This window comes from Numida meleagris, chromosome 1, assembly GCF_002078875.1.
Source record: "Numida meleagris isolate 19003 breed g44 Domestic line chromosome 1, NumMel1.0, whole genome shotgun sequence".
Taxonomy (NCBI): domain Eukaryota; kingdom Metazoa; phylum Chordata; class Aves; order Galliformes; family Numididae; genus Numida; species Numida meleagris.
Window position 1 is genome coordinate 173,330,570 of NC_034409.1, and position 25,096 is coordinate 173,355,665.

Here is a 25,096-nt window from a genome sequence, read left to right on the forward strand (position 1 = left end):
ATCACCACCATGCCCACTAACCATGTCCCTCTTTGCCACATCTCCACATTTCATGAACACCTCCAGTTACAAGGACACCACCACCTCCCTGAGCAGCCTGTTGTAATGCATCACCACTCTTTCTAAGAGGACATTTTTCCTAATATCCAACTGGAACCTCCCTTGGCACATCTTGAGGCCATACCCTCTTGTCCTATGGCTGTTACCTGGGAGAAAAGGCCAGTCCTCACCTTGTTACAACCTCCTTCCAGGCAGTTGTAGAGAGTGATGAAATCTCCCCTGAGCCTCTTCTTCTCCACACTAAACAATCCCAGTTCCCTCAGCTGTTCCTCATAAGACTTGTGCTCCACACCCTGACTGTCTTCCATTTTGCTTTACGGAAATGTGCTCTGGCTATTTCAACAGTGGAGAAAAGTGTGAATTACACATGGGGATCATACACTTCAGGGACACTTAGTGGATGATTAGTTTCCCCCCTCTCTGAAGTCACCACTGGTAACAACAGCAGCACAAGGCTTCCTCAGGACAGAGGGTCACCCTGTCACCTCTGCCTGTGTCAGGCCCTGTGAGCAGAGCTGCAGACACAGCATTTGCCATGCATCACAAGCCATGGTTCCTATTTCCTAGAGCTGTCTCAGCACTTGCTTGAGAAGTGGAGCTGGACGAACAAGGGGACATGCACACAGGCCTTGTGTCCAGCTGCATTTGCAGGAGGATGGCACCTGAAGCCTAACATCCTCTGTTCCTAGGCAAATTGCTCATCGGTCACTGCCAGCTGACGAAGAACTCTTCTTCGTATCTGTGCTTCGGTCCATTTCCACCTTCCCTGCTGTTTGTAAATTGGAGACTTTGAGGCTGTGATTCTCATTTGTGATGAGCACTTTCCACAGTGAAGTGACAGAGGGTATAAGCTTCCTGTGCCTACCACCTGCTACACTGCACTTAACTACAGAGCAGGACATAAAACAAGTCTATGGCATCATTTCATTACTAGGGACTGAGTGAGAACAACCTGAGATGGGAGGCAAGAGCCAAAAGCACAGATTGTTTTGTGACAAGGTTACAGATTTGAGTACTACCTTTTCAAGGCGATAAGGCCTTGGTTTTGTTGTAGTTTACAGAATAAAAACACAATGTGCAAATGGGCCCTACCTCCAGCTCCTCCATCAATTTTTCTTTAGCAAAAACCAAGTACAGAAGACAACCTACATTTTCCTCCCACTTTCAACAGTAACAAGGGCACAGATATAACTGCTTTTGAGAAGTTTTGAATGAGGAACACCTGGGGAATCAGTTCAGGCTCTTAACCTTAATCACAAAGCAATGAACAGCAATTCCCCAATTACAGCTCTGTTGAAAGAAAGCAGAGGAAAACAGCAGAGGAGCCCTGAGGGTTCCATCGCTCTGTACAGGGCACCATGAGGTCTGTGCCTCAGAGCTAGTGCCCATCAGGGACTCTTGCATGGGAGGGATCAGCAGAGTGAGCTTGTAGCAGGTTGCAAACAAAGATACAAAGAATTATCTTGCTAAGGACAGGAGAGAAGGATTGATAAGAAAGTGGGGAAGGGAGGATAACTGCCCTCCATCAGTTTACAAGGTTTTTTGGGTTCTCCCTCCCAAGCAGAAGCATCCTGGCAGAAACTCCTTAGCAAGGAGGGATTTAGGAACTGTAGAACACAAAATAAAGGACAGTTCCCAGGAGCAAACTGCTACTGCCCCACTGAGCTCAACACCTGCAGGGAGACCTCAGGGGAAGGGCCATTTCTGGCATCAGACCTTGCATGAGAACTTGTACGGAAAGTTCTTCTAAAAATGCGGTTTATTCTTTCTCTTTTCCTGTGAAACAACAGCTGTTAGCTTGTTAGAAGGGAAACATTCAGAAACCAAGTTGATTTCAAGAGAAATTCCTGCACAGAAATTAATTCCTAAATGACATAGTTTCTGTTTTTCTCACTTCCCAGAGATCGAGAATTTCAAGTTTAAAATAGGTTGTCCAAAGATTTAAAATAGGAGTGTGCTGACGTGATGATCAGCATAATGTTGTATTGTAGGGCATAGCACAGCAGGAGGTTGTGCAGGCTGAGCTCTTTACCGGAGTGTCCAAGAAGTAACTCAGAAGTGTTCATTTACATAGAAAGTTTGATACTCCACTTTGACTCAGGAAACAAGTCACAGTTCAGTCATTACAATGGGTCTGAATGCGCAGAAAAAAAAATATAATACTCTGACCATCATAGCTAGTCTGAAAAGTCAAAAGGTTTAGTGCATGCGGTCAAAATAATAGAAAATACATCAAATACAACTATAAAAGGAAACAAAGCACCACAAGTGTATGTTTCTTGAACACGTGCACTGTTCAAATTTTGTTTGAATTTGTTTGACGTTCTGACCTGCAACAAACTTTACTTAAACTCTCACTATTACTGCTCATAGGTTGGAAATGGGGAACTGCACTTAGCTCTGTGCTAAATGCCTGTACACATTTCCTGGTTTCCTCTCTTTTAAAAGCTATTCTTGCATACAGAAATAGATATTTCAGGCCAGAAGGCAACTGTGTGCATGAACACTTGCTAGTGTTTCCTACCAGCGTGATTACAGCATTCGCTTTTGCAAATTGCATCCAAATGCACGGTTCTGGAAAGGTATTTACATTTCCTAATTAACACAGCCTGCTTCAAACCAAACAGGAGGAGCAAAGAAAAAAATATTAGGCACAAAAGTTAAATCACCCAGCAATCGCTTGGAAACAGCAGACACACAAAGCTGCTGATCTACTTCCAGCCAGTGCCCAGAGCCAAGCACCTGCCATCTGAGCCATCTCCTCAAGAGCTGCTGCAGAATCAGCCTAGCTATTTACCTGTGCCTTTCTGAGTCTTCAGCAGTTGGTACAGTGGGATGGGCTTCAAATTGCCTTCACACTTCAGATTGATTCTAATAAACTACACACGGAGTATTTATTCCAAACCAGATCCCAACATGTTGTAGACGTCATGAACAATTCAATGGGGCTGGCTGCATTCAGCTCAATACCAGCTGTTGTCAGGCATATTTTATAAGTTAACAAAAGCACTCTGCATGTTCAAAAAACCCCAAGGCAGTGCTTTCAGGCACTCACAGACACAGATAGATAGCCACCTCGAGCTTTCTCCTGCCTTTCCCCTGACACCCACGACTAGTCATGTCCTTGACTAGTAACAACACACCCGTGCATACATTGTTTGAGACAAAGTGAGCAAATCTGGAAATATGATGGATTCTGTAGAGTAAGAGCAGTCTAATTCTCTCTAGGGACTCTGTACATCCTGTGATCTATGAGACTGAAAGGCTTTGAATAAGTAAGTAGATGTAGAAGAAAGACTACATATTTGTTGAAGCAGAAAAAGTTAATGCTTGTAGCTTTCCCTTTGTGTTTCTTTCAGATTTAAAGCCAATCTAATAAAAAAAAAGAGAAGGACAAGGACTGTTACAATAATTTGTCTCAAAGTGATTGCTTTCTTCCTGTATTAAAAAGTTTGTATCTGTTGTTAAAAAAATACAGGAAAACAAACAAACAAACCCTGATGATCTGAACTGTTCTTTGGACTGAACAGAAAAATCCAGATTAGCTTAGAACATCTCATGTTAGCTGCAGAGGTAAAACAGCTTCCCTTTCTCTTGCTGTCATTTTACATGGATCCCATGGTATTTTATTGTCACTTCCTCACAAAGTTGTGCTACAGCCCAGTTTCAGAGTGCAGTTCCAGGGGAAGAGGCTGGAAAACCTGCAGCAGAAAGTCTCGCTTCCACCTGCAGTGTAGCACTCCATACCCCATATTCCTCACAGGAACAAACGCAACCCACCACATATGCACTGTTCAACTTTTAACAGGAAGTGCCTGCAAGGGAGAACACAGCAGCAGCAGGCTCTCCCCCTCCATCCCTGACAGCACACTGCTGTTCATTTTTCCCCTCACGCTGACCTTAGCTCATCCCTCACCCTCCTGGGGCTGTGTTGTTTGGGTTTTGCAGAAGCTGATTAAAAGAAGCATGTTTTACCGTGTGAGCTCACTGGTGAAAGCTGTAATAACACTAGCCTCCTATTTTTCACCTTGACTGACTGTATTTAACAGCCTGCCCTGTTACATATGATTTACTGGTACTTGTAAAAGCTCTGGAATTGAGTGGGTTAGTTTTCTGAACAATACTTTTGATTGTCTTTAATTTAATGGGCCAAGCAGAAACAAGTTGCCCAAATGAATTCTTTATGGCTGCTGTCATTGCACATGAATTATGAGGTTTCTTATGGAGAATAAAAGCCACTTGTCTGTGAGATAAACATTAAATAAGAATTAATGGGCTGAAATAGGTATTCCATAACACACACACAAAACCCCACAATAAGACATAGAGAGTACATAAAATCCTTCAGCTCTGTAATTCTATGGACTGCTGTCTGCCAAGTCCATCCTAGTGGGCAGAGCTAAGGTCTGGAATAAGAGGTAAACTGATGGCTTGGAGTTCAGGTCAGGACTACAGGCACAAACACAGAAGCCCAGAGCTGTATCAGTTTCCTGAAGGTAAGCCAAAGTATCAAAACATAGCAGAGTTCAGAAATACCAAACTGGTACCCAAAGAGGGCCCTTTGGCAGAGCTGCTTTCCAGCCAGCTGGCCCGATCCTGTTGTATGGCATTAATCCCCCCAGTGAAATCCTTTGTTGGATTTCATGAAGTTCCTGCTGCCGCATTTCACCTGCCTATTGAGGTCCCTCTGAACTGCAGCCCTAACCTCCAGCACACTGACTAATTCCCTGTCCTGTGAACTTGCTGAAGGTGTGCTCCATCCCATTGCTCAGGTTTTCAATGAAGAAGGGAAGCAGTATTTGCTCAGTATCAGTCCCTAATGGATGCCCAAGTAACTACATGTCAGCAGGACTTTGCATGCTCTAGCCCCTTTTCCAGCCACCTTACTGTCCATCTGAGGTCTGCAGCTAGATGAGATACTCAAGGACTTTCCCAGAAGAACCTGGGCATGAAAAGCAAACTACAGAAAGAGGTTTCAGGCCATATGTATGTTTTTACTGGATTTTTTTTTTGGTCCAAATTATGACAGAATTAGATCCTGGTTTCATTTACAATCTGGACTGTCCCACAGTGAGGATTAAGCTACAGGGTTTGTAAAACACCTCCCCAAAAGGGTGAGAAGCTGTTAATCTGCCTCTGAGCATTTCCTTCTGCAGATATTCCCACATTTTCCGACATTTAAAACAGAAAATTCAGCATGTGTGTGCATCAAAGATCACATATTTTTATCAATGTGCGGAAGGAAGAAGCTTATATATTTTCCAAAGTGGATCTGAGTGCAAAGTTCCAGATGGAGAGCTGCTTTCACCTAAGTCTTAAAACAACATACAAAGCAATAATAGAAATGGTAAGTACTACGGGTTATCACTGCATTTCTCAAAACAGTTTAAAATTGTAAGTAAGTGAAATTACAGGACACATATCAGTTTTTCCTTTCAAGTATTCTGTGTTGTTTTATTTTAATTTAATTTAATTTAATTTAATTTAATTTATTTTCTCTATGTTTACAGGTATGCAAATATGGCAGAGGTCTCATAACACCCAAAAAGGGCCATGCAGCACAACGAAAGCTGATGAAATGCACTTTTTCCAAAGACAAATCAAAAAACATTCAGTTCATATCTTCAAAACAATCTGCATGACAATGGATTGCCAATGCTATTGTCTCATGCCAGAACTTTTTTATCATCTGAATCAGTGCAAAGCAGCAGTTATAAAAGTCCTTTTTCATTAATTAAAGGTGATCTATGCCCTCTAGTCCCATTTATTTGACAAGCAATTTTACTGCAATATCAGGAGTGTAATCTCTCTTGAGCAGCTGTCCTTTTTTTTTTTAATGAGAATTTGCAGTGCAGGTGGTCTTCTTAGGTAACATCTAACACATGAAAGCTTATTTTTTACTCATTAACATAAAGAGATATGCTCCTTTTTGAAATCATTTCCTATTCATAAACAGTTAAAATAAGGTACATCTCTGAAATATGAAAGCATTTCTTACATCACCTGATTTTCCATTGTTTCAGAAACTTTCTTTATATTTAAAAGACTGACATAATCATTGTGAAATACTTTCTACCCTCTTTACTTTTGTAAAAGATGTTGGATACAATACATACAGTGTCTGCTCACTTCACCTGTAGCAGTGGCACACTCTAAAAACCCTACTTACATAACTGCCATATTGTGCACAGGATGTTGGGATGCAATATGTGTTTATAAATGCAAATGCAACATCAAGCCCTACTGCAGTTATTACTAGGAAGAATAATTACTAGAATTGCTAGGAGTGTTACACCTAGAATATCTATCGTATCGTTGTCCAAAGACACAGAACTTACAGAAGGTATAATTGTGGTTTCTCCGCTTTTCAAAAGCTTTACCACATGGATGACTTCAGTAGCACTGCTTGCGAGGTGAAAAAAGAACGGAAAATAGGGGTGGTTTTGTTCCTTCCAACCATGACTCCACAGTGGCCCGGGCTGTGGAGAAACTATGCTGAGATGGAAGGTAGACATGTACCCCACCAATCACCCTTCTGCAGATGCTGTCCTCTTGATCCAGTTGCAAATACAAGTTAAGCTACAAGAGGGCTCACAAGGCTGAGGATGTCCTTCTCAAGAAGGAGCTAACAGATGAGCCACTTCCCCTTTTATTGTCCAAGCTACTGTCATCATGGGGCTTGATATCTTACACATTTGTTAAAGAATGGATGATGTTGATAATCAGGAAAACACGACAAGACTAAACCCATGCCCAGCTCAGACTTTTTGAAATGTATAGCTGTCACTCTTAAATCTTCTCTTAAATGTTGCTTAATTTAGCATTTAAATGAATGTACATCTACTGGGAAATTCATGCTCTAAGCCTCTCCTCAAAACCAGAATTGGGATCTCTTGTAATTGAACTTCCTTTGAGAACAAAGACTATCTTCAGTTATAGGGGCATCCAAAATGGTCAATAAAACACGATAATTTTATTTGGACAAGACCATCTTCCGTAATTTTTATTTTCTATTCATCTGTCTTTCTACATTATGATTTCTCTCCTGGTCTTTGGATTGCCCATGCAAGCAATTGCCAATATGTGATAGTTTTCTAGAATGTTATCAATTTATTAATTCCTCAGTTTTCAAGACATTTAATCCCTGGTCTGCTTAGAGTTGACTACTTACTATCCCTTCAGTTTGGAGCACTGGTAAAGGTTTTTCTACTGTTGCTGACTTTCCAAGCACAGCATTCTTTGCCTTTATGACATGCCAGCATCAGAGATCCAAGATGGGTGAGTGGGGGTGGATTAATTCTTACTATCTCTTCACACATTTTTGAAACACTGGTTTTAACTCTCTGCTCCCTCACTGTTATCAGTCTTCTGCTCTGTGATGTCCAGCTCTACTGACAGGTTTGCCTGGCATAGACTGGTTGCCTGCACCAGCCATTGCTTTTCCTTCCATTTGCAACGGCAGTAGAAGCAGACCTTGTAAAGTGGCTGTAAAAGCAGACATTCAACCTTACAGCCTCTCTGCTCCAGGACATCCTTTTGGAGACTGGCCTTTCCAGCACACTCAGACACTTTCTCTGGCATATTTAAAACACGGTATCCGATACAATTTTAAAGGGCTTTTGTTAGATGCCTTTGTTTTTCTGGGATCATAAAACCCAGAGCAGAACAAATACTTCACTGCCCTTTCTCCTCCTGCTTCATGTGATCTGTAGCATCTTCCTTCTAATTTAATAGGGTTCAATCTTAAAAAGATGGTTTGGGGCTGCATCATTTAAAAGATGTGCCAAACTGTCCAAGGAGTATTTAAAGAGAATACATTATATCCTATAGAGATCCCTATCACATTGGGATGTACAGGCAGCATTCATACATTATTGCAAGAACAGCAGAATTAGGCTTGCTAAAAAACTTGTCATTATTGTTGCTTTGAGTTATCCTTGCTTCCATCAAATACTTCACATTGTGAGGAATAATAACATTGTTTTAATAAAAAAATTCTTGACTTGACCATAGATATATCTCCTGGTACTTTTGCTCATATTAAAATCATACCAGAACATTGTACTACTGTAGTTTGTTCTTTTTTTTGGTTCTGTCCATTGTGTATAACAACAAGAATGTTCCAAACCTGTCAGCTGTCCCTGTTCAGTGTCTGTCTGTTTTAAAAACATGGCCAGGTGTCCTTACTTTACATATTTAGTTTCCTTCCAGAATAAAGCAGGAGTCAGTTTTACTCACCCAACTGAGTGTCCCTATCAACATCAGACTATAAATTCATTGAGGCAGTGGCAACAGGCTCCATTCACTGCTGCATCCAGTCTTTGCTGGTACAAAGTGCTTGTGGCAAAAGAAGCCTAGAGGCTGAAAGAGCTCCTCTGCTGAAACCTTGACATAGCCCTTTAAAGCTTATCATGACAGTATCACTAGCTGAAAAAAAAAGGCTTTTGCTGGAGATGTGCAGGGGCAAATCTGATACTAATCAACTACTGTAGCCTGAAATGATGTAACTTACCCAGGGACCACCAGAGAGGAAAGGAAAATCAAAGGAAAAGACAAAAAAAAGAAAAAGAGAATGAAAAAAAAATGGCGTCACCTTTTATCTGGTCACCAGAAATTCATACATTGTTTCGACAGATTCATCTTTTACAACTTAGTAAGTGTAGATGACAGCATAAACAGTTTTCTGATGGTAAGAGATAGCCAATGGTGACTGTGATGGACAAAAGACCACATCCACCTTCTTCGACTATTGCTTCGGTGGACTACCTCAAACGGATGGTTTCAGCTTCATCTTCCCTATCAGATCCTTCGAGCCACTGATTATAGCAGAAAGCCCTTTTCTGCAGGTGTTCCAACCAAGCTATTTTTTCTTGAAATGGAGTGACCAGAACTTGCAGTGCAAAAGGTCTTTATCTCATATTTTGTACTGATTTTTCCTTCCCAGTTTCACTTGCAGTGTATTACTGAAGCCTGGGGGACTTACACAGAGACGAAATGCTGCTGACTGAGGGCCATACTGGATAAGGCTGGTGACTTATATAAAATTATTTACTTTGGAATCTAAACTGGTAATCTAATCTGAACTTGATAGAATTTCCACACTTGTACTGAATCTCTCTCTTTTACTTAAATTCTTCTACTCTGGATAGATACACACAATCCCATATGCTAGACCATGGAGTGGCCTCTCAAAACCATCACTCTAAAGGAAAGTCAGGAATGGGAAAAGTCAGACTTGTCTTTCCGCATAGTATGTCCTCTAAACAGGCATATATGAAGCAAAAACACTTTAGGGATCAACATTTACAAATAAAAAATCAAATCAAAAGGATAATTTTAGGAGAGAAGAGACAAGAAATGGGCAAATAATAAGGCCTTTTTCTCTGGACAGGCAGTGGAAAAGCAAGGAAAGATTAGTGAAACTGGAACTATGGATTGTTTCTATGAGCAAATATGTAGAGTCATGAAAGCTGAGGGGATAAAGAAAGATACAGACATATTTAGGCTTTCCTAGCTCCAAGATTCCAACTTACAACAAGCAATATCAAAGCAAAGCTCTCTGAAAAACGTGCTTGTTTTGGAGAAACTTTGTGTCAGATTGTCTACGGAACAAATACAGGTACTGTTTAGGTGAAATAACCTCCTATTTCACTACCGTCATACAAACACAATGGTGCTTGTTTCATTCACTAAAATATTACGTTATCTCCATGCACTCCATTCTCTCAGTGACATACATACACAGTGCTTTTCAGGACTACTGTCATGGCTGAGGCTGGGATAGAGTTCATTTTCTTCCTGGTGGCTAGTATGGTGCTGTGGTTTGGATTTTTGATGAAAATTGTGTTGAGAACACACCAATGTCTCAGCTGTTGCTGAGCAGCGCTTGAACTGAGTCGATGACATTTCTGCTTCTCACACTGCCCTGTCATTAAGGAGGTGGGAATACACAAGAAGCTGAGAGGAGGACAACTAACCCAAATGGGCCAAAGTTGTGTTTCTAACTACATTTCAAAAAAACCCTACACAACTGGAGACCGAATCAGCACTTTGGCAACGTGCCCATGAATGGCATGAAAATTAATTGAGTGGGCAGTGAAAAGGCATGATAACAAAGTTTCTATATTTCTTGGCTTAATAAAGATGATATTTCAAGTACTCATGTTTGGAACACCTACCAGCAGGTGCAGTGGCAGTTTTCGGTGCTGGAAGTAAGCTCCTACGCGGAGTCGCTGTGCCGCTCGATACCTGCGTTGTGTTCTTGCTGCTACCCTTGGGTATGTCTTTAGAAGGTGCAGATGCCTTAGGAGTGCTTTGCTCTTCATTTCCAAAGCTGGAACCTGCAGGAAACCAAAACTGCCCTAATTATAAGTTCATGAAAAATGTATGTGAACTGTGGCACACAAACAGAGCTTGTATTAGCAATTATAATCTACAAAAACATATTATCATTTCAACTTGGGCAAAGTTACATGGATTTTCTCCAGTATAAATGGTTACGTAGAAGTAGTTCCCAGCAACTTACTTAAATGCTAAGTGTTGGTGGCTGTTGGATTCAAACTCCAAGAAGAATGTAAAACTTGTTTTTGGCCAGCTCCATAAAGATATCTGGCCGTAAGGCTCCTAAGAAAATCAAGAGGTTTCTAAATCTATGAGCGTAGCAATTTTCTGAGGCACCGTAGTTGCTGCAGAAGCCACCCAATACCCTCATCCTAAGACTTGGGCATTACTGGTTCTCACTGTAAAGGGCAAGAGCAGGTCTCCGTGATGCAAGGCACTGAACTCTCCCAGTCAGGAGAGATTTCCTACAAGCATTTCCCCAGATCATGCTCAGACATTTGAATAATAAGCTGAAAAAAAAATTCTGCCTTAACTCTCACATCCACTTCAATCACATTCTCATATTGAATCTTGGGTTGCCAAGGTTTCCACTTTATATTGAGCTCTTTCGAAACCTATAATAGGTTTGCTTTCCTCCTGCATTTCCTACCTAGGGAATAATCACATCCTAGGCTCCTTGTAGATATAAGGAAATCGATCTTTTCTTAACATTTGAAAAAGGCAAAGTTGGAGTGTCTTCTTTATCTATTGAGTAGAAAGCCTATGAGGAGCAAAAGATTACAGCATGTCTGGACCTGATCATTTGCAGAAGGATGAACATTTTGCTTGAAAAACTGAGTGGAGATAGTGAGAAGGAATACACAGGATTTCAGAAAACGGCTATAATTTTTATTTCCATTATTTAAAAAAGATACAATACAACACAATACTGTTTAGGTACTGCCTGTAGGGAAATGATAACATTCTTAAAATAATCAGCATGTTCAAGTTCCCAGACTTTTTAAGATGCAGGCTTCTTAAACGCGTGCAAGAAAGATTTTTTTAGCATCCTTACTGAGAATCCACTAGAGGAGAAGTACAGGCTGGAAAAGGGAATCCTCTTTTCCGATAAAGGAAGAATACACCTTCTGACAAAAGAGTGTAAGTTTTTTGGTGTCTTCAGGGTTGCCTGTATATATCTTAATTTAATGTACTTAATTGACAGTATACATGGATTTCTACAAAAACATTTGACCTTTGCACAACTAATAAGCCACATTAAAAAATTTAAACAAAACAATCTGCTGTACTGTGTGCAGGAACAGGAAAACCTGAAGCATTTGTCATCTTCACACTGATGGGCACATAACAACCCCTCAGCACAACAGACAGTTGTTTTATACCCAAATTACAAAGATTCTTCACCTGTATAACAACCACTGAAGACCATGTGTCGAATTATCTGCTGATGGAAGACTGCTGAGTTCAGTAAAGTCATGTCAGTGAAATGGCTGCAGCTGTGCCCGAGGACAGGGGCATCTTAGAGCAAATGTGTTTGCTTCAATTTGTTTGCGTTCTCACAAAGTTACTGCTGGTTTGGATATGCACTCATGCCACCAGCTTGGGTATCAGCATTTGTAAAAAAAAAAAAACTGATTTCCTTGGTGACTTGTTCTAATGTTCAAGCTTTATAAAGGCAAACCTTGAGGAGGAAATTACTCCTGTTGTTTGCAGAAACATGCAGTTCAAATGCTCTTTAATTGAAACCTCATGCATCTATCCTTTATTCTCTGGTGTGAAATTTATTATACAGAGAACATTTATGTTCACAAATCTGCAATTCCCTTGCTGAAGAATGAAGTGCCAAGGGGAGTTACATAAATTCTTATAAAAAAAAAATAGTAATTTATTTAGGTCTCAAAGATGGAGTGCAGCTAGCTATAAACACCTCTGCTGTCCAAAGCACAGCACACAGGATCTACTGATTAAAGACGTGGTGGATGCGGAGGCTGACAAACATGACCTGGTCAGGTTCCCTGAATCAAGAATGCCCTGGGCTGCACACCTCTTCTGTGGGCCAGGTAAACCCCTCCAGGGGGAGAAAGTGAGGCCGCACCTCGAGTGCTGTGCTCAGTTTTGGGCCCCTCACTACAAGAAGGGCATACTGGCTATGGAACGTGTCCAGAGAAGGGCAATGAAGCTGTGAGAGGTCTGGAGCACAAGTCTGATGGGGAGCGGCTAAGGGAATTGCGATTGTTCAGTCTGGAGAAGGGGAGGCTCAGGAGTGACCTTATCGCTCTCTACAACTGCCTGAAGTGGGGGTTGGCCTCCTCTCGCATGTAGCTAGTGATAGGACAAGTGATAATGGCCTTAAGCTGCACCAAGGTAGGTTTAGGTTGGATATTAGGAAGAATTTCTTCTCAGAAAGAGCAGTGATGATCTGGCACAGGCTGCCCAGGGGAGTGGTGGAATCAGCGTCCCTGGAGGTGTTCAAGAACCGTGTGGATGTGGTACTGAGGGACATGGTTAGTGGGCATGGAGGGGATGGGCTGACGGTTGGACTAGATGGTCTTAGAGATCTTTTCCAACCTTAACGATTCTGTGAAGAAAAGATTCAGCTTTTGATGGTTTAACAACAAAAGCACTCTGTAAGATAAGCTGTGTGGCTGCACTGTGTGTCTGCAGCCAGCCACAGCCGGTTAGAGCCAGCTCCAGCGGCCTCACTGCATGGCACAGCCATGCTGGTGACACCTCTGAAAGAACATTTTTAAGGATAAAAACATGGCACAGCAGTGCACAGTCAGTTGCGCGATGAGAAACTATGAGAGAAGCAGCCCTGCAGCCCCAAGGGCAGCGTGGCAGGAGGGCAGAGCAGCAGCTGCCTGCAGCCCAGGAGAGGCCCATGGAGGAGCAGGCTGTCCCCCTGCAGCCCATGGGCACCACAAGGAGCAGACCACCACATGCAGCCATGGAGGAGCTCACTGGGCAGCAGTGGATGCAGCCACGAGGAGGCCGCAGCCCACAGAGAGCCACCACAGCAGTAGGCCCTGGGCTGGAGTTGCCCGTGGGGAGGAGCCCACGGTACGGCAGGCATATCCTGAAGGATTGCAGCCCGTGGACTGCACTGGAGAAGGGGAAAAGTATGAAGAGGAAGAAGAGGCAGAGTGGAGCTGTTATGGAGCTGTTATGGACTGACCATAAAACTCCCATTCCTCATCCCCTGGTGATGCTCGGGGAAAGGTAGAGGAGTCAGGAATGAAAGAGTGAAGTTGAGCCTGGGAAAAGGGGGCAAAGGGGAAGGTGGGATACAACATCACAGCATATATAACATGAGGGCATGTATTAAATGCCCCCAAAAGCAAAAGCTCACTGCTTGCATGGATGTCAACAAGGCAGCATCTTCTCCCCTAGGAGTGGGGACAAAAGAGGGCTCCACCTCACTATGCACTTTGCAAATAGCATTCAAAGAAGAAATGAAGCTAAAGTTCCAGGAAAATGTATATTCCTCCTGATCTGAGAGGAATATAAGGGTTTTCATTTACACAGAGGAATTTGACTCTTGAAGGAAAATTAGAAAGATTATTCATCAAATGGTACTTGTCAGTCCATTATCTCCATGAGATAATGCTTGCTGTTATTATGTGCAGCAGGGAAGTCAGTAGGATCAGCCTTCCCAGAGTCTTCTGAGTTCTTGTTTTTAAGAGCCCAAACAGAAACACCAGATATGCTATGCATTACGAGTTTCCAGGTGATCACATCCCCCCTGTATTGTACCTCTTCCCTCCTACTCCCCTACTTTTGATTTTTATCTGAACCATAGGAGATTTTTTGCTTGCCTTTGAAGCACCTGCAAAGTCATTTGGGTTCACCTGTATAAATCACCCTTTATTTTTGCAGACTCTGTGTTCTACGCAGAGCAGCACAGTTGACTTTGCAGGAAAGTATTTAAAATAGTATTAATGATCTGCTGGAGCTAAAGGCCTTCAGTCTCACTTTCAACACCTCCTCGCTATGAGCCCCAAGGAATCCTACTCTAGAGCTTGTGAAAGAATACAGGGGAGAAGGTTTCTGAAGACTTGCAAGTACTTTGGAGAGTCCCAGCTGCACCCACTCATCCCTTCATCATTATGCCAGTGAAGGCATGCAGAAGTCATGGCTGGAAGAGGCTTTGATCAACCTGATCTAGCTGCAGGTGACCCTGTTCATTGAAGGGGATAGGAGTAGGTGACCTTTAAGGGTCCCTTCCAACTCAAATGATTCTATGGTTCTATGAAGTCAGGGGCAGCTACATGCTATGTGCAATGTACTCAGAGAAAGTCATGACCAAAATCCCACAGGTTCCCAGATGGTTAAGCTCCCCTCTGTCTATATGCACTCCTTAAACTGGTGATGTTCTCTTCACCATCTGACTTGCAACTTGCTTCTTGCAAGAGGAAGATTCTCTTCTATGCGTCACTGGGAGGAACTGTTCCTCTTCTAGAATTACTTACAAAATGGAACGTGGTATGATATTATGTATGATTGCAAAATGAGTGGGAGCATGTGTGGGGGGAATTCTGTGTTTGACAAGAAGTGAACTAAGCCAATTTGCATGGGAGGGTCTTGCTTTGAGAGAAGAGCAATGGGACAGGCTGTGTTCTGGAGCCTCACAGCCATGGCTTTCCTGTCTGCGCTCAATGGCAATGAAGTCTGCTTTTGTTGGAGGATTTGGGTCCCTTCTAGAAAAACAGCTTGTCTGACAATGCTTGCAGGTCCCTGAGGAATATCACAGTACAAGCACAGCTGTTTCTGTGGCTCCCTGTCTCATGGGCTGCTATGTGAAGCCTTTGGAAACAGAGCAAGTTTCCGGCTCTTCACAGCAGGTCAAGCGTTCTCTGTGCTGGCAGCAGGCATGGAACTGCTAGCTCTTTCCACAGCTGCAATCACACCTCAGACAATGGGAACCTGCTAGCATCATACATTTTCACTGAAGTACAAACATTTACCTAGGGTAGTATCAAGCCCTTCAGAGACTCTTACACACTACTTGACTCCAAGTTTAAAAACAACAAAGGTATGTCTAGTTGTTGCAGCAACGATCTGATATCACTACTGTTTCTAAAGCACTTTGCAGTCATAAAACTCAATGAGCTTTACAAATAACAAAAGGACGAAGGAGTTCAGCTACTCTCAAAATTCACACAGCAAGGGAACAGCAGAGACAGGAAGAGAAAGCATGCAGGAAAACCTGATGATGAATGAGGCTAGAATGAATTTTCTTGGCCTGCAAAATGTTGGGATGTATTGTTCTGCTGGGTTTTTCTAGGCTGCACTTCTGTGCCCCAGTTTCCAAGCACAAAATGAAATTTTAAATCACCGCCATGGGTAATGCCTAATAAGGAAAATGCCTAAACTACTGTGAATAATCAGGTGATATTTAAAAATGCAAGATACACTTTTCACTACGCTGGAACACATGCCCATCCTTTAATTAAGGCCCACTATTTATCTATGACTTTTATCTATAGAGTGGCAATTTTTATAGATGGATAACAAGATTTGCCGCTTGCCAACTAAGCATTTTATTTCTTCGCTTAGTGGGTTACTGTTTTATAGCTCAACACTGTAAAATTAAATATAATGCTTCACAGTGTAATCATCAGCAGACACAAGTGAATGTACAGCTCTGAAGCAATGCCACTGACCAAGTGGTATGGTGTGATCCTTGGGGGGCACCATGCTGTTGTGATGCTATGATAGTAGATGAAATTACCAGATGGTTAGTTTGTTGTTTTATCTTTGCAGAGAGCCAGCTCCAGATAGTTCCCAATACACAAGTCCAAATGGGCAACAGATCAGGGAAAATCTGGTGACAGGTTTCTCTTCTGTCCAGAACAAGGAGCTGTGTAAGAACTGATGCTCAAACAATGCTTAAACCTAGATTACTTACTATGGAGTATTTTTTCCCATTACATATTTCTGACGCAAAGGTGTCTTAGTAATAACCTTCCTTACCACATTCATTTTAGAGAGCGCTTGTTCATGCCCACATGCCTTTAGAAAAGCTGATCTGCAAGAAGAGTTAATATTCAAAACAAATCCAAATTGTCAATTTTGAGCTTGATAACTGCCATTCAAATAAGAAGCCAAATCTTCACTGCCTGTCAGTACAGGAGCCAGTTTCCCAAGCTTCAGGTGGGTTTGGGTCTCTGCAGTGTAGATAGTACCTTTGGGACAGCCCCCTTACCACCAAGGGAGAGAGTGTGGCGTTCTCCAGATCTCATGACCTCTCAGACAGCTCCTATGAATCCCACCAGCACTGATGATCTTTTAACTTCTCTTATCTTCTCTTATGAAGACAGGGTGGAGGACCTGGACTTGTTCAGCCTGGAGAAGAGAAGGCTCAGGGGAGATCTCACTTATGCCTTCCAGTACTTAATGTGATGTTAAAAACAGGAGGGAAATAAACTTTGTAAATGGGTAGACAGTGATAGGACAAGGGGGAACGATTTCAAACTAAAAGAGAGGAGATTTAGATTAGATGCCAGGGGGAAATGTTTCACTGAGAGGGTGGTGAGGTGCTGGAACAGGCTGCCCAGAGAGGTTGTGGATGCTCCATCCCTGGAGGTGTCCAAGGCCAGGCTGGATGGGGCCCTGGGCAACCTGATCTAGTGCCTGATTCAGTGGCTGGCAACCCTGCCTGTGGCAGGGAATTGCAATTAGATGATCTTGGAGGTCCCTTCCAAATCAAGCTATACTATGACTTTAGCTAGACAGATAAAAGTTATGTTTACATGAATAAATCTCTCTCTTTTTGTTCTTTCACCATAAATATGAACAATTCTTCATGACACAGAAGGCAGGAGAACAATTTTTCCTGTCTGTACTGGTTTGATTGGCTGTGTTTATCACTCCCAAAGCTACATGTGTGCAACAGTATGGTAGAAACAATCAAGCTTTGTGGCATTTCTGTAACTGACTCCGTAAAAAAAATAAAATGCATAATCCAATTCTGTGTATTCACATGGAATTTAAAACGTATCCTTTTTACTAGTTTTGATTACTCTAAGTTTTTGATATTTAGAGTAATTTTTGAGGAATTGACCTATTTTCAGTGTCCTTCGTACATAATAGATATGAAAAATACAGCCTCTGCTGATGCACCTTCTTGTATCAATACTTATTCATCTCACCTCAACAATTAAAATACATATTTTAGGAGCTAGTTAAACTGATTTCTTATTTGAAAGGAGCTACATGTTGCCCCCTACTGAAGTGTTACAAGCTTCTCTGGACACAGTGAAAATTTCACCATAAGATAAAACTTCTATATGTTTAAATGGAAACTGAAGGCAATTTGCTGACTATGTCACACTTTGGATCATATAGCACATTTTATTTGGGCTCTTGCAAAATGTTACAACTCTACCAGCCGAGATGAGTATTCCAATATGGTATCAAATTTGCCTGTATGTTGGTGGTAGCTTCACCCATCACTGTCTGATTTTAAAATGGCCCCGAAAAATTGGTGTATCAAGCTTCCGAAAGGGCCACCTCTTGGCATACATTGAAGCTGAACTGCCAAAGGCAAAGAGTTCAGAATGTGAAGATCACTCATGACCAGATCATCCCTGTGTGTACAACTCTGATCACAGTGACAAGAAACACCCCATGCCACGAATACCCTGGTGAAGTATCTAATGTGGAGCTGAGGCAGTAAAACTGCATACTGGGGACTACAACTCAGACTATGACTCAGGAAAAATGCTACTCTCTATACTAAAACATAAATGCTATTCTCTATACAAAACAAAGAAGCACGTGGTTTTTCAGGACAGAACCAGTTTTACTTCAGATATTTATCTGGTAGAAAGTCATATATTATCTTACAGATAGGATGAGTGAATGCAAATCCAGGGCCACCTCTCCTCTTCATTGCCCTGCAGAGTAGTTTTCACATGCATCAGTTCCCAGGCACTGTTGGAGTAACACTAAGCATTGATGTCATTTTTGCCAAAGGGAAAATCAATGCTCCAATGTCCTCAGCTGCTAGAACGGCCCCTGAGATCACCAGCGATTGCCCAAAAGTTTGAACAATCATACAGAAGATACTGATAACATCCAATTTCTACCATCGCGAAAGCATTAATGGCATGTGTCAACCTTCTTAGGAAGAATTTTTCCTGGGTAGTAACATGATGGTGTTCCTGCGTAGGCTTCAGTCCCAGCATTCGCATTTCTGCAAACACCAGTTCTACAATATAACTTGTGCTCATAACCATCTGCTCCAATGGCATCATGCCTACTTCTAAATTGGCATGCCATTTTTAACAGGGCATGGGCCCCCATGAAAGATCAGATTAGAAGTGACATCTGCTCTGTAAGAAGTTCCTTCTGAAGGCGAGAAGTGCCAAATTAGAGCCACGTGCTTTTTTATAAGGAATAACATCTGGTGACACTTGTGGGCATTATACCATTAATAAATGCCTCTTTCCAGGAATTGCTACTTCTAATTTGCTTGAGCACTGTTGGAGTGCCATATTTGGACACTTACCGGGTAAAATCCTTGGTAGAAGTATTAATGACATTCCAGTAGTGTTAATGAATGTCCAGTAGTTCTAGTAATCCAAGCTGGATGCCACAGATCACCAGACTTGGAAAAATTAAGCAATGTCCTAACAATTGTCAGTGTGTAAGGTCTGGTAGCAACCAGTCTTGCTCCCTACTGCCAAGTCACATTGTTCTACAGCTTACATGGAGTTGTGCTAGATCAAAGAGTTAGTAAATGTGCCTGCCTCCTTCCTTGGCATAACAATGTCTTGAGAGCATGATATACGGACTACGGAAGGGAGATGCCATACTGACACCTCAAAGATGGAAGAACCCTAGAGGGTCTTTAGCTCACCATTAATTAATTGCATTTTGAGCGCCCAGGCACGGATCCTCAAAGCTACTTAGGAACTTAACTTAAATTTCAATTCACATTCAAATTCAGCTCACACTACTTATTCTTAATCACCTCCTCAACCCTGAAGGAGTTTCAAACCAACACACGTCTCCTTTTCAGAGTATGAAGGCCCAGCCTACAAGCAGCTGTACAGAATGTCCCATGAATGCTGAATAGTGCTTTGATTGGAGGAGAAAGGTGGGGCCAGGCACCAAAGCTACACAGTGCTTTGGAGACAGGCAGGGAAACACCTAAGCTTCTCAGAGCAGACATTCTGTGTGCTCAGACCATATGCACCCTCGTGAGCAACATGCTGTTCAAGAAAAATCTTTGCCCACCTTTTGTATAGTTGCTTGGGTAGACACTACAGTAGACCTGCATCATTTGAGTCCCCTTCTCCCACATCACTGGAGGCTTCAGTGGGTCCAACCATCCACCTTGCTGTATATGAGACATTGTGCTCCAGTGGACAAGGAAAGAGGCAGGGGAACTCTCATCACTCGTGCCCGAGAAGCTGCCTAATTGTCATGGAAGTGCAAGGGGTAGGACAGAGTGCTCCTCTGTCAGGCAAAGCCTATGAAACTCCAGCAACAGTGTGGGAAGAAGCAGGACCCACTGACCTACGACTGTCCCTTCGTTTTTCCATTAGGGGCAGTGAGGTGAGATGGGCCCTGACATCAGCTGAGAATGAGAGGGCTTCAGGTTTGACAGTCCATACTTCATCAGCTTCTCTCTGAGGATCTTATCAGGGGCAGTGTCAAAGGCCCTACTGAAGTTCAAGTAGAGAATATCCACTGATGTTTTTCTATACAAAATATCTTAACCGATGTGATCAAAGTGTTTAGTAAAAACTGCAATTCAAGTACACCTGGAGAGAGAAAACACCAAGCAAAACAGGCGTATCTTACAAATGGCATTATCCGTGGAGACTAAATTTTCATTTTCCAGTGTGACCTGTTACAAACTTTCCCTATCTCATGTTTACTAAAAAAAAAGTCTTTCGTAGATGCTTTTGAGCAAAATTCAGTTATTTTACAAGTCAGCAGCGCTAAATGCTGAGACCCAGTGACCCAGTTAAATAAGTTTTACAAACTGCTTTAGCTCAATTTCTGCAAACAGAAATAATCTAAACCAGTTGGTCTATAGTATTTTGCAGGGAACAGATGTTAAATTGCATTCATTTCATGAAATGAAAGTTCTTCAGAGTATATAAAATCAAAATTATGTTGAAACTCACAGGGAGTACATAGAAGATGTAGTTCTTAAAAGCTTCCAGTGCTTTTACACAACAAAAATCTCTAGTTTTTTCACACGTTGAAGTATCAAGCATTTTGTTCACTTGATCATTTTACAATTCCTTTTTCCCTTCCTATTCAAGTTTTATTGGATGGCAGTAACAGTATTCAAGTTAGTAGCTCCTCTTTATTAAATAAATGCTGCTAATAACATGTAAGACTACCTAACTGAAGCACGTTGAAGTGATTGCCGCAGGTTTATAAAGGTAGAACCTGGAGTAGAACAGTGAAAGGGGAACAATAAAGAAAGAACCCTAATTTCCAATGTCAGGCTTTGCAAAATGACAATACACCACTATCTGCTCAGACAACAGTAATATCAGTGATGGTACTATGCTATAATTTACACTCACAACACACATTTCTTGCTGTGTTGAATGTAGCTAGAGGAATTGTCAGAAAAATCACACTTCCTGGACTAGTGCTATTTGCTGGCATTGAAATTACACAAGTTACAAAAAGTTAATTAAACCTTTCCTGGTCTTCTGCATCAGGGGCAAGTTGCTGCTGGATTGGAAACATAACTGCACCATCCATTTCAATGTGGCATAATGTGACATGCAGATAAAAACATCTTTAGGACTGAACATCAATGCTATTACTAAAATGACTGATAAACATGATAAAGGATATGATGTTCTAAAAAAGACATGTCTGGGCGTAAAAAACTCCTCTTATCTATCCCAACAAGCACTCAGTCCCAGTACTTTCATGACTGTTCTTTTTTTAAGACAGCAAAGCTACTCCCTGTTAACACTCCTAAGTGGAGCATCCCAAGTCGTCTGTGTCAGAACAAAACTCTCTGAAAATAAGTGTGATAGTGCTTCAGTCACAGCCTTGTTAGGACCTTGTTAGGTGCATCATTCACACAAACTAGCAAAAAAAACATTTACTTTTTCAAAACCTCAGATTTAATGGGAGAGGAGGCTAATGGCTGGTAGTGAAATTAGGATGTATACCATCATCTTTTTCCAACAGCACTCAGGAAACCACCATAGAGAAGCACAGTGAATTAGTATTTCAGTGGAGATACCAATTCCCTTTGGAGATGACTGTTTACAACTAGAAGGCTTTACACAAATCTGAATCCCAGAAGAGTCCAAGTTTTGCCATGAACAATACTTTGCCATAAAGTACCCAACAAATGCTGTTTACAGACAAGTGGGAAGGCCCCTTTTGAGTTTGCTTGCTTTCAGCAACCCACAGCAGAGTTGGAAACCTCAAGGCTCCCTGCCTGCAAAATGAGGAACGGCTGAGGGAACTGGGATTATTCAGTGTGGAGAAGAGGAGGCTCAGGGGAAACCTTATCGCTCTCTACAACTGCCTGAAAGGAGGGTGTAGTGAGATGGGAGTTGGCCTCTTCTCCCAGGTAACAGCAATAGGATGAGAGGGAATGGCCTCGAGTTGCATCAGGGGAGGTTCAGGTTGGATGTTAGGAAAAATTTCTTCTCCGAAATAGTAGCAGTGCATTGGAACAGGCTGCCCAGGGGGATGGTGAAGTCACTGTCCCCGGAGGTGTTCAACAAACATGGAGATGTGGCACTGAGGGACGTGGTCAGTGGGCAGTATTGGTGGTAGGTGGACAGTTGGAATAGATGATCTTAGAGGTCTTTTCCAACCTTAATGATTATGTAATTCTATGATTCTATGCCTGGCCAGGATGCAAGGGTTTTAGTAGGTAATTACTTGAACTTGAATTCACAGTTATGAACAGGAACTCTTCATTTGTTGAGTCATCTGTAAATTCATGAGGGCCTACTGTGACCATTCAGAAATTCCAAGTGATGGTCTTTTGAGGGTTTGGGTACTTGGTTGGATTTGGGGCTCTGATTGGGTAGGGAAGAGGTTCCTTAATTTTGCAAAAAGAGTCATGTTTCTAAATCCATCATGAAGCAAACTTCTGATGTTATAAAAAGATGTAATTACATGCACCTTTGCCAACACTTTTTTCCTTAATTAGGACCTTTGGAGATAAATTCCCTTGTCCATTTCTGACAAGTGAAAACTGAGCTGCGAGGAATATCCTATTAATTTCACCTCTTTATGAATCCTCCTGTAGTTAAGTCCTTAAAGGGACTACTTACATGAAAGCTTTTTAATCGTACACTCGATACACGAATTATTGAAGTAGAAGAGCTTCTCATTTTGTAGTACAATTTTAAATTCCAGGAGATTTTTGAAGATATCCGAAATTATTAACAGGTTCAAGAAAGGCTATGTATAGTTGAGCGAGGGGAGGCGAATTTGAATTGTATTAAGGAGTTGTAAAGTGCAGCCAGAAATATGATCTGCAATGTTTGATGCTAACACAAATAATGCTGTTCGCATTTCAGGTGCATTTAATTAACAGTGTCTGTACCGTGCAAGTGCAGGAATATTAAACCAGAGATTTGGCTGCTACAGAACTGTAATCCAAGTGATTTCCACAGTACTTCAGTTGCAGGAAAGATTCTTCAAAGCTGCACACTCTTGATGAGGAGTTCAATAGCTCTGAGCACTGCTAAGGGTGGGCAGAGGCCTCGGGAGAGCACAAGGTGCAGATCTGCCTCACAGATCCTGCATTGCTTTGCTGGCTCTGCAGCGTTCCCTTCGCCTCCACAATCCAGCAGCCCCACCGCATGCCCTTGGTGTTTCCCCTACACTCCTGGGCCCTGAAGGCAGGTGGTTATGTGAAAATTGCAGCTGCTGTTACTGCAAAGGAAACTTCTACTCTTTTTTTTCTCCTTCTTCAGTAAGGAAGTGTAATCTGAGGGCATCTCCCAGATCTCAATTTTTAAAGAAACATACTGTTTATTTTGGATGGACTTTGATATTGAATCGCACTATTGTGGGAGCACAGAAGTTAAGGGTGCATTTGCTCCGGGAAGCGCTTAAGAAGCTCCTCCTCCTCTACATTAAACATAAAGAAAGATCTTAAGCCATTTGGTTTTCAGTCCCCGACACTTCAGTGTGTGGATAATAGCACAGATTCGTGGCAGTGTTACTGAAGACAGCCCCCCCAGTCAGGGAAGGAGATTCTTACAGGAGACAGCAGGTTTCCTACTGCAGAAGGGCCATTGTTAAAACTTCATTCATTTTCTTTGAAAACTTTTTTAAAGATTTGACTCCTTTTGGGATCAAAATTAGAAAATCGTATATGTAAGCAACTTGATTTCACTTAGAAATTACTAGAGTTAATATGGACACCTTTTTCTGTACCTGTCACAATTCTGGTAGCTAGCAGTGAGTCACACAAGTGAGCACAAATGTTTTTCTTGTTGGTGGAAAGGAAGCAGGAGAGAAAGAGCTGCTGTTCACTCCTGAATTCTCCAAACAGCCTTCAGGGAACACTCGTCCAGCCCATCCCAGCTCTATACCCCTAGCTCTACCACTGTCTGAAGTGAGGGAAGGATGCAGGCAATGGCAAAGTCTCACTGGAGAAGTAGACTACGACTACTGGCTGAAAAAAGGTGAATCCACTGCTGTACTTTTTGTCACCTGGCTCATCTCTTCTTTGTGACCTAAGTGGCAGTAGCTAATAAATCTAACATAAATGAAGATGCTTCAGGTTTCAGCTGGTACCCCCTATTCTCTCTCTTTCCCTAGAAAGGGAGCAGAGAGCCTGTGGCATCCCCAGAGCAGGCAGTGTTGTCACTGTGGTCACTATTACATGGTTTCTTCAGCAGAGCTTCAGACTACAAGGTATTTGCTATCAGCATTTGTCTTCTCATTGAAAAACTTGATGAAGTCTGTGATGATTAGTAGGACAGTACTTTGCATTGAAGGCGAATCCTGGGCACTCAGCCTGGCTTCTCCAGCATCATTATTTAAGCAAGAGCTATGAAGATTCACTGTAAATTGCTTTGGATTAAAGGCATTAGGTAAATATTAGTTACTGTTGTTAAAAGCATTTCAGAAAAAAAAAAAAAAAAAGAGGTTATCTGCAGATGAGGTGAAGTTGATCTGCTTTCATCTGCAGCCATGCAATTCTGGTAAATGTGAGAAATCTTTGGTAAAATTCACTTCCAACCATGCTGTGAGCACCCGTGGTGCAATATTGCAGTAGTAATTCATTAATGAAGCCCACCTTTATCTCGACAGCTTTCATTTTAAAACCGTGTGGCAACTACTGCTGCTTGCCTACAGGAGGAAGGATGTGCTAGGTAATGAGTAATTCATGGGTTTAAACATGAAGGGAATAAATTAAGCTTTAAAAAATTTATAAAATGTTACTAAGGGTCTATTGTGAATTTTCAGAGCGAAACACCTATCTAGTTTTACTCACATTGAAAATGGATGGAAAATAATTTCTGTTACACATATACTTATTTAAAATCATGGGAAAGTCAGAAAATTAAAATGATCTGCATGGGGGATTTAAGAACGAATATATCATATAGAACAGGAGTGAGCACTGGGTTGGGGAACAGTACTGCTCTGTGTACTCACTCCTCTAATAACCAATTCTGAGTTTATTCCAGTGTTATTTTAGCATAAAAGATATGAAAAGAGATAA

The 25,096-nt window shown here is 41.8% G+C and overlaps 1 protein-coding gene across 1 annotated transcript in view; it reads right to left on the reverse strand.

Annotated features, from left to right (window-relative positions):
- The window catches only part of MTUS2 (microtubule associated scaffold protein 2), a gene marked incomplete in the record, with an annotated part of 285,788 nt that overhangs the window by 64,957 nt on the left and 195,735 nt on the right, over positions 1-25,096 (reverse strand). Inside the window, 1 exon segment of the mRNA XM_021378537.1 lies at positions 10,239-10,400. Within this exon segment, the coding sequence (XP_021234212.1) occupies positions 10,239-10,400 (162 nt within the window).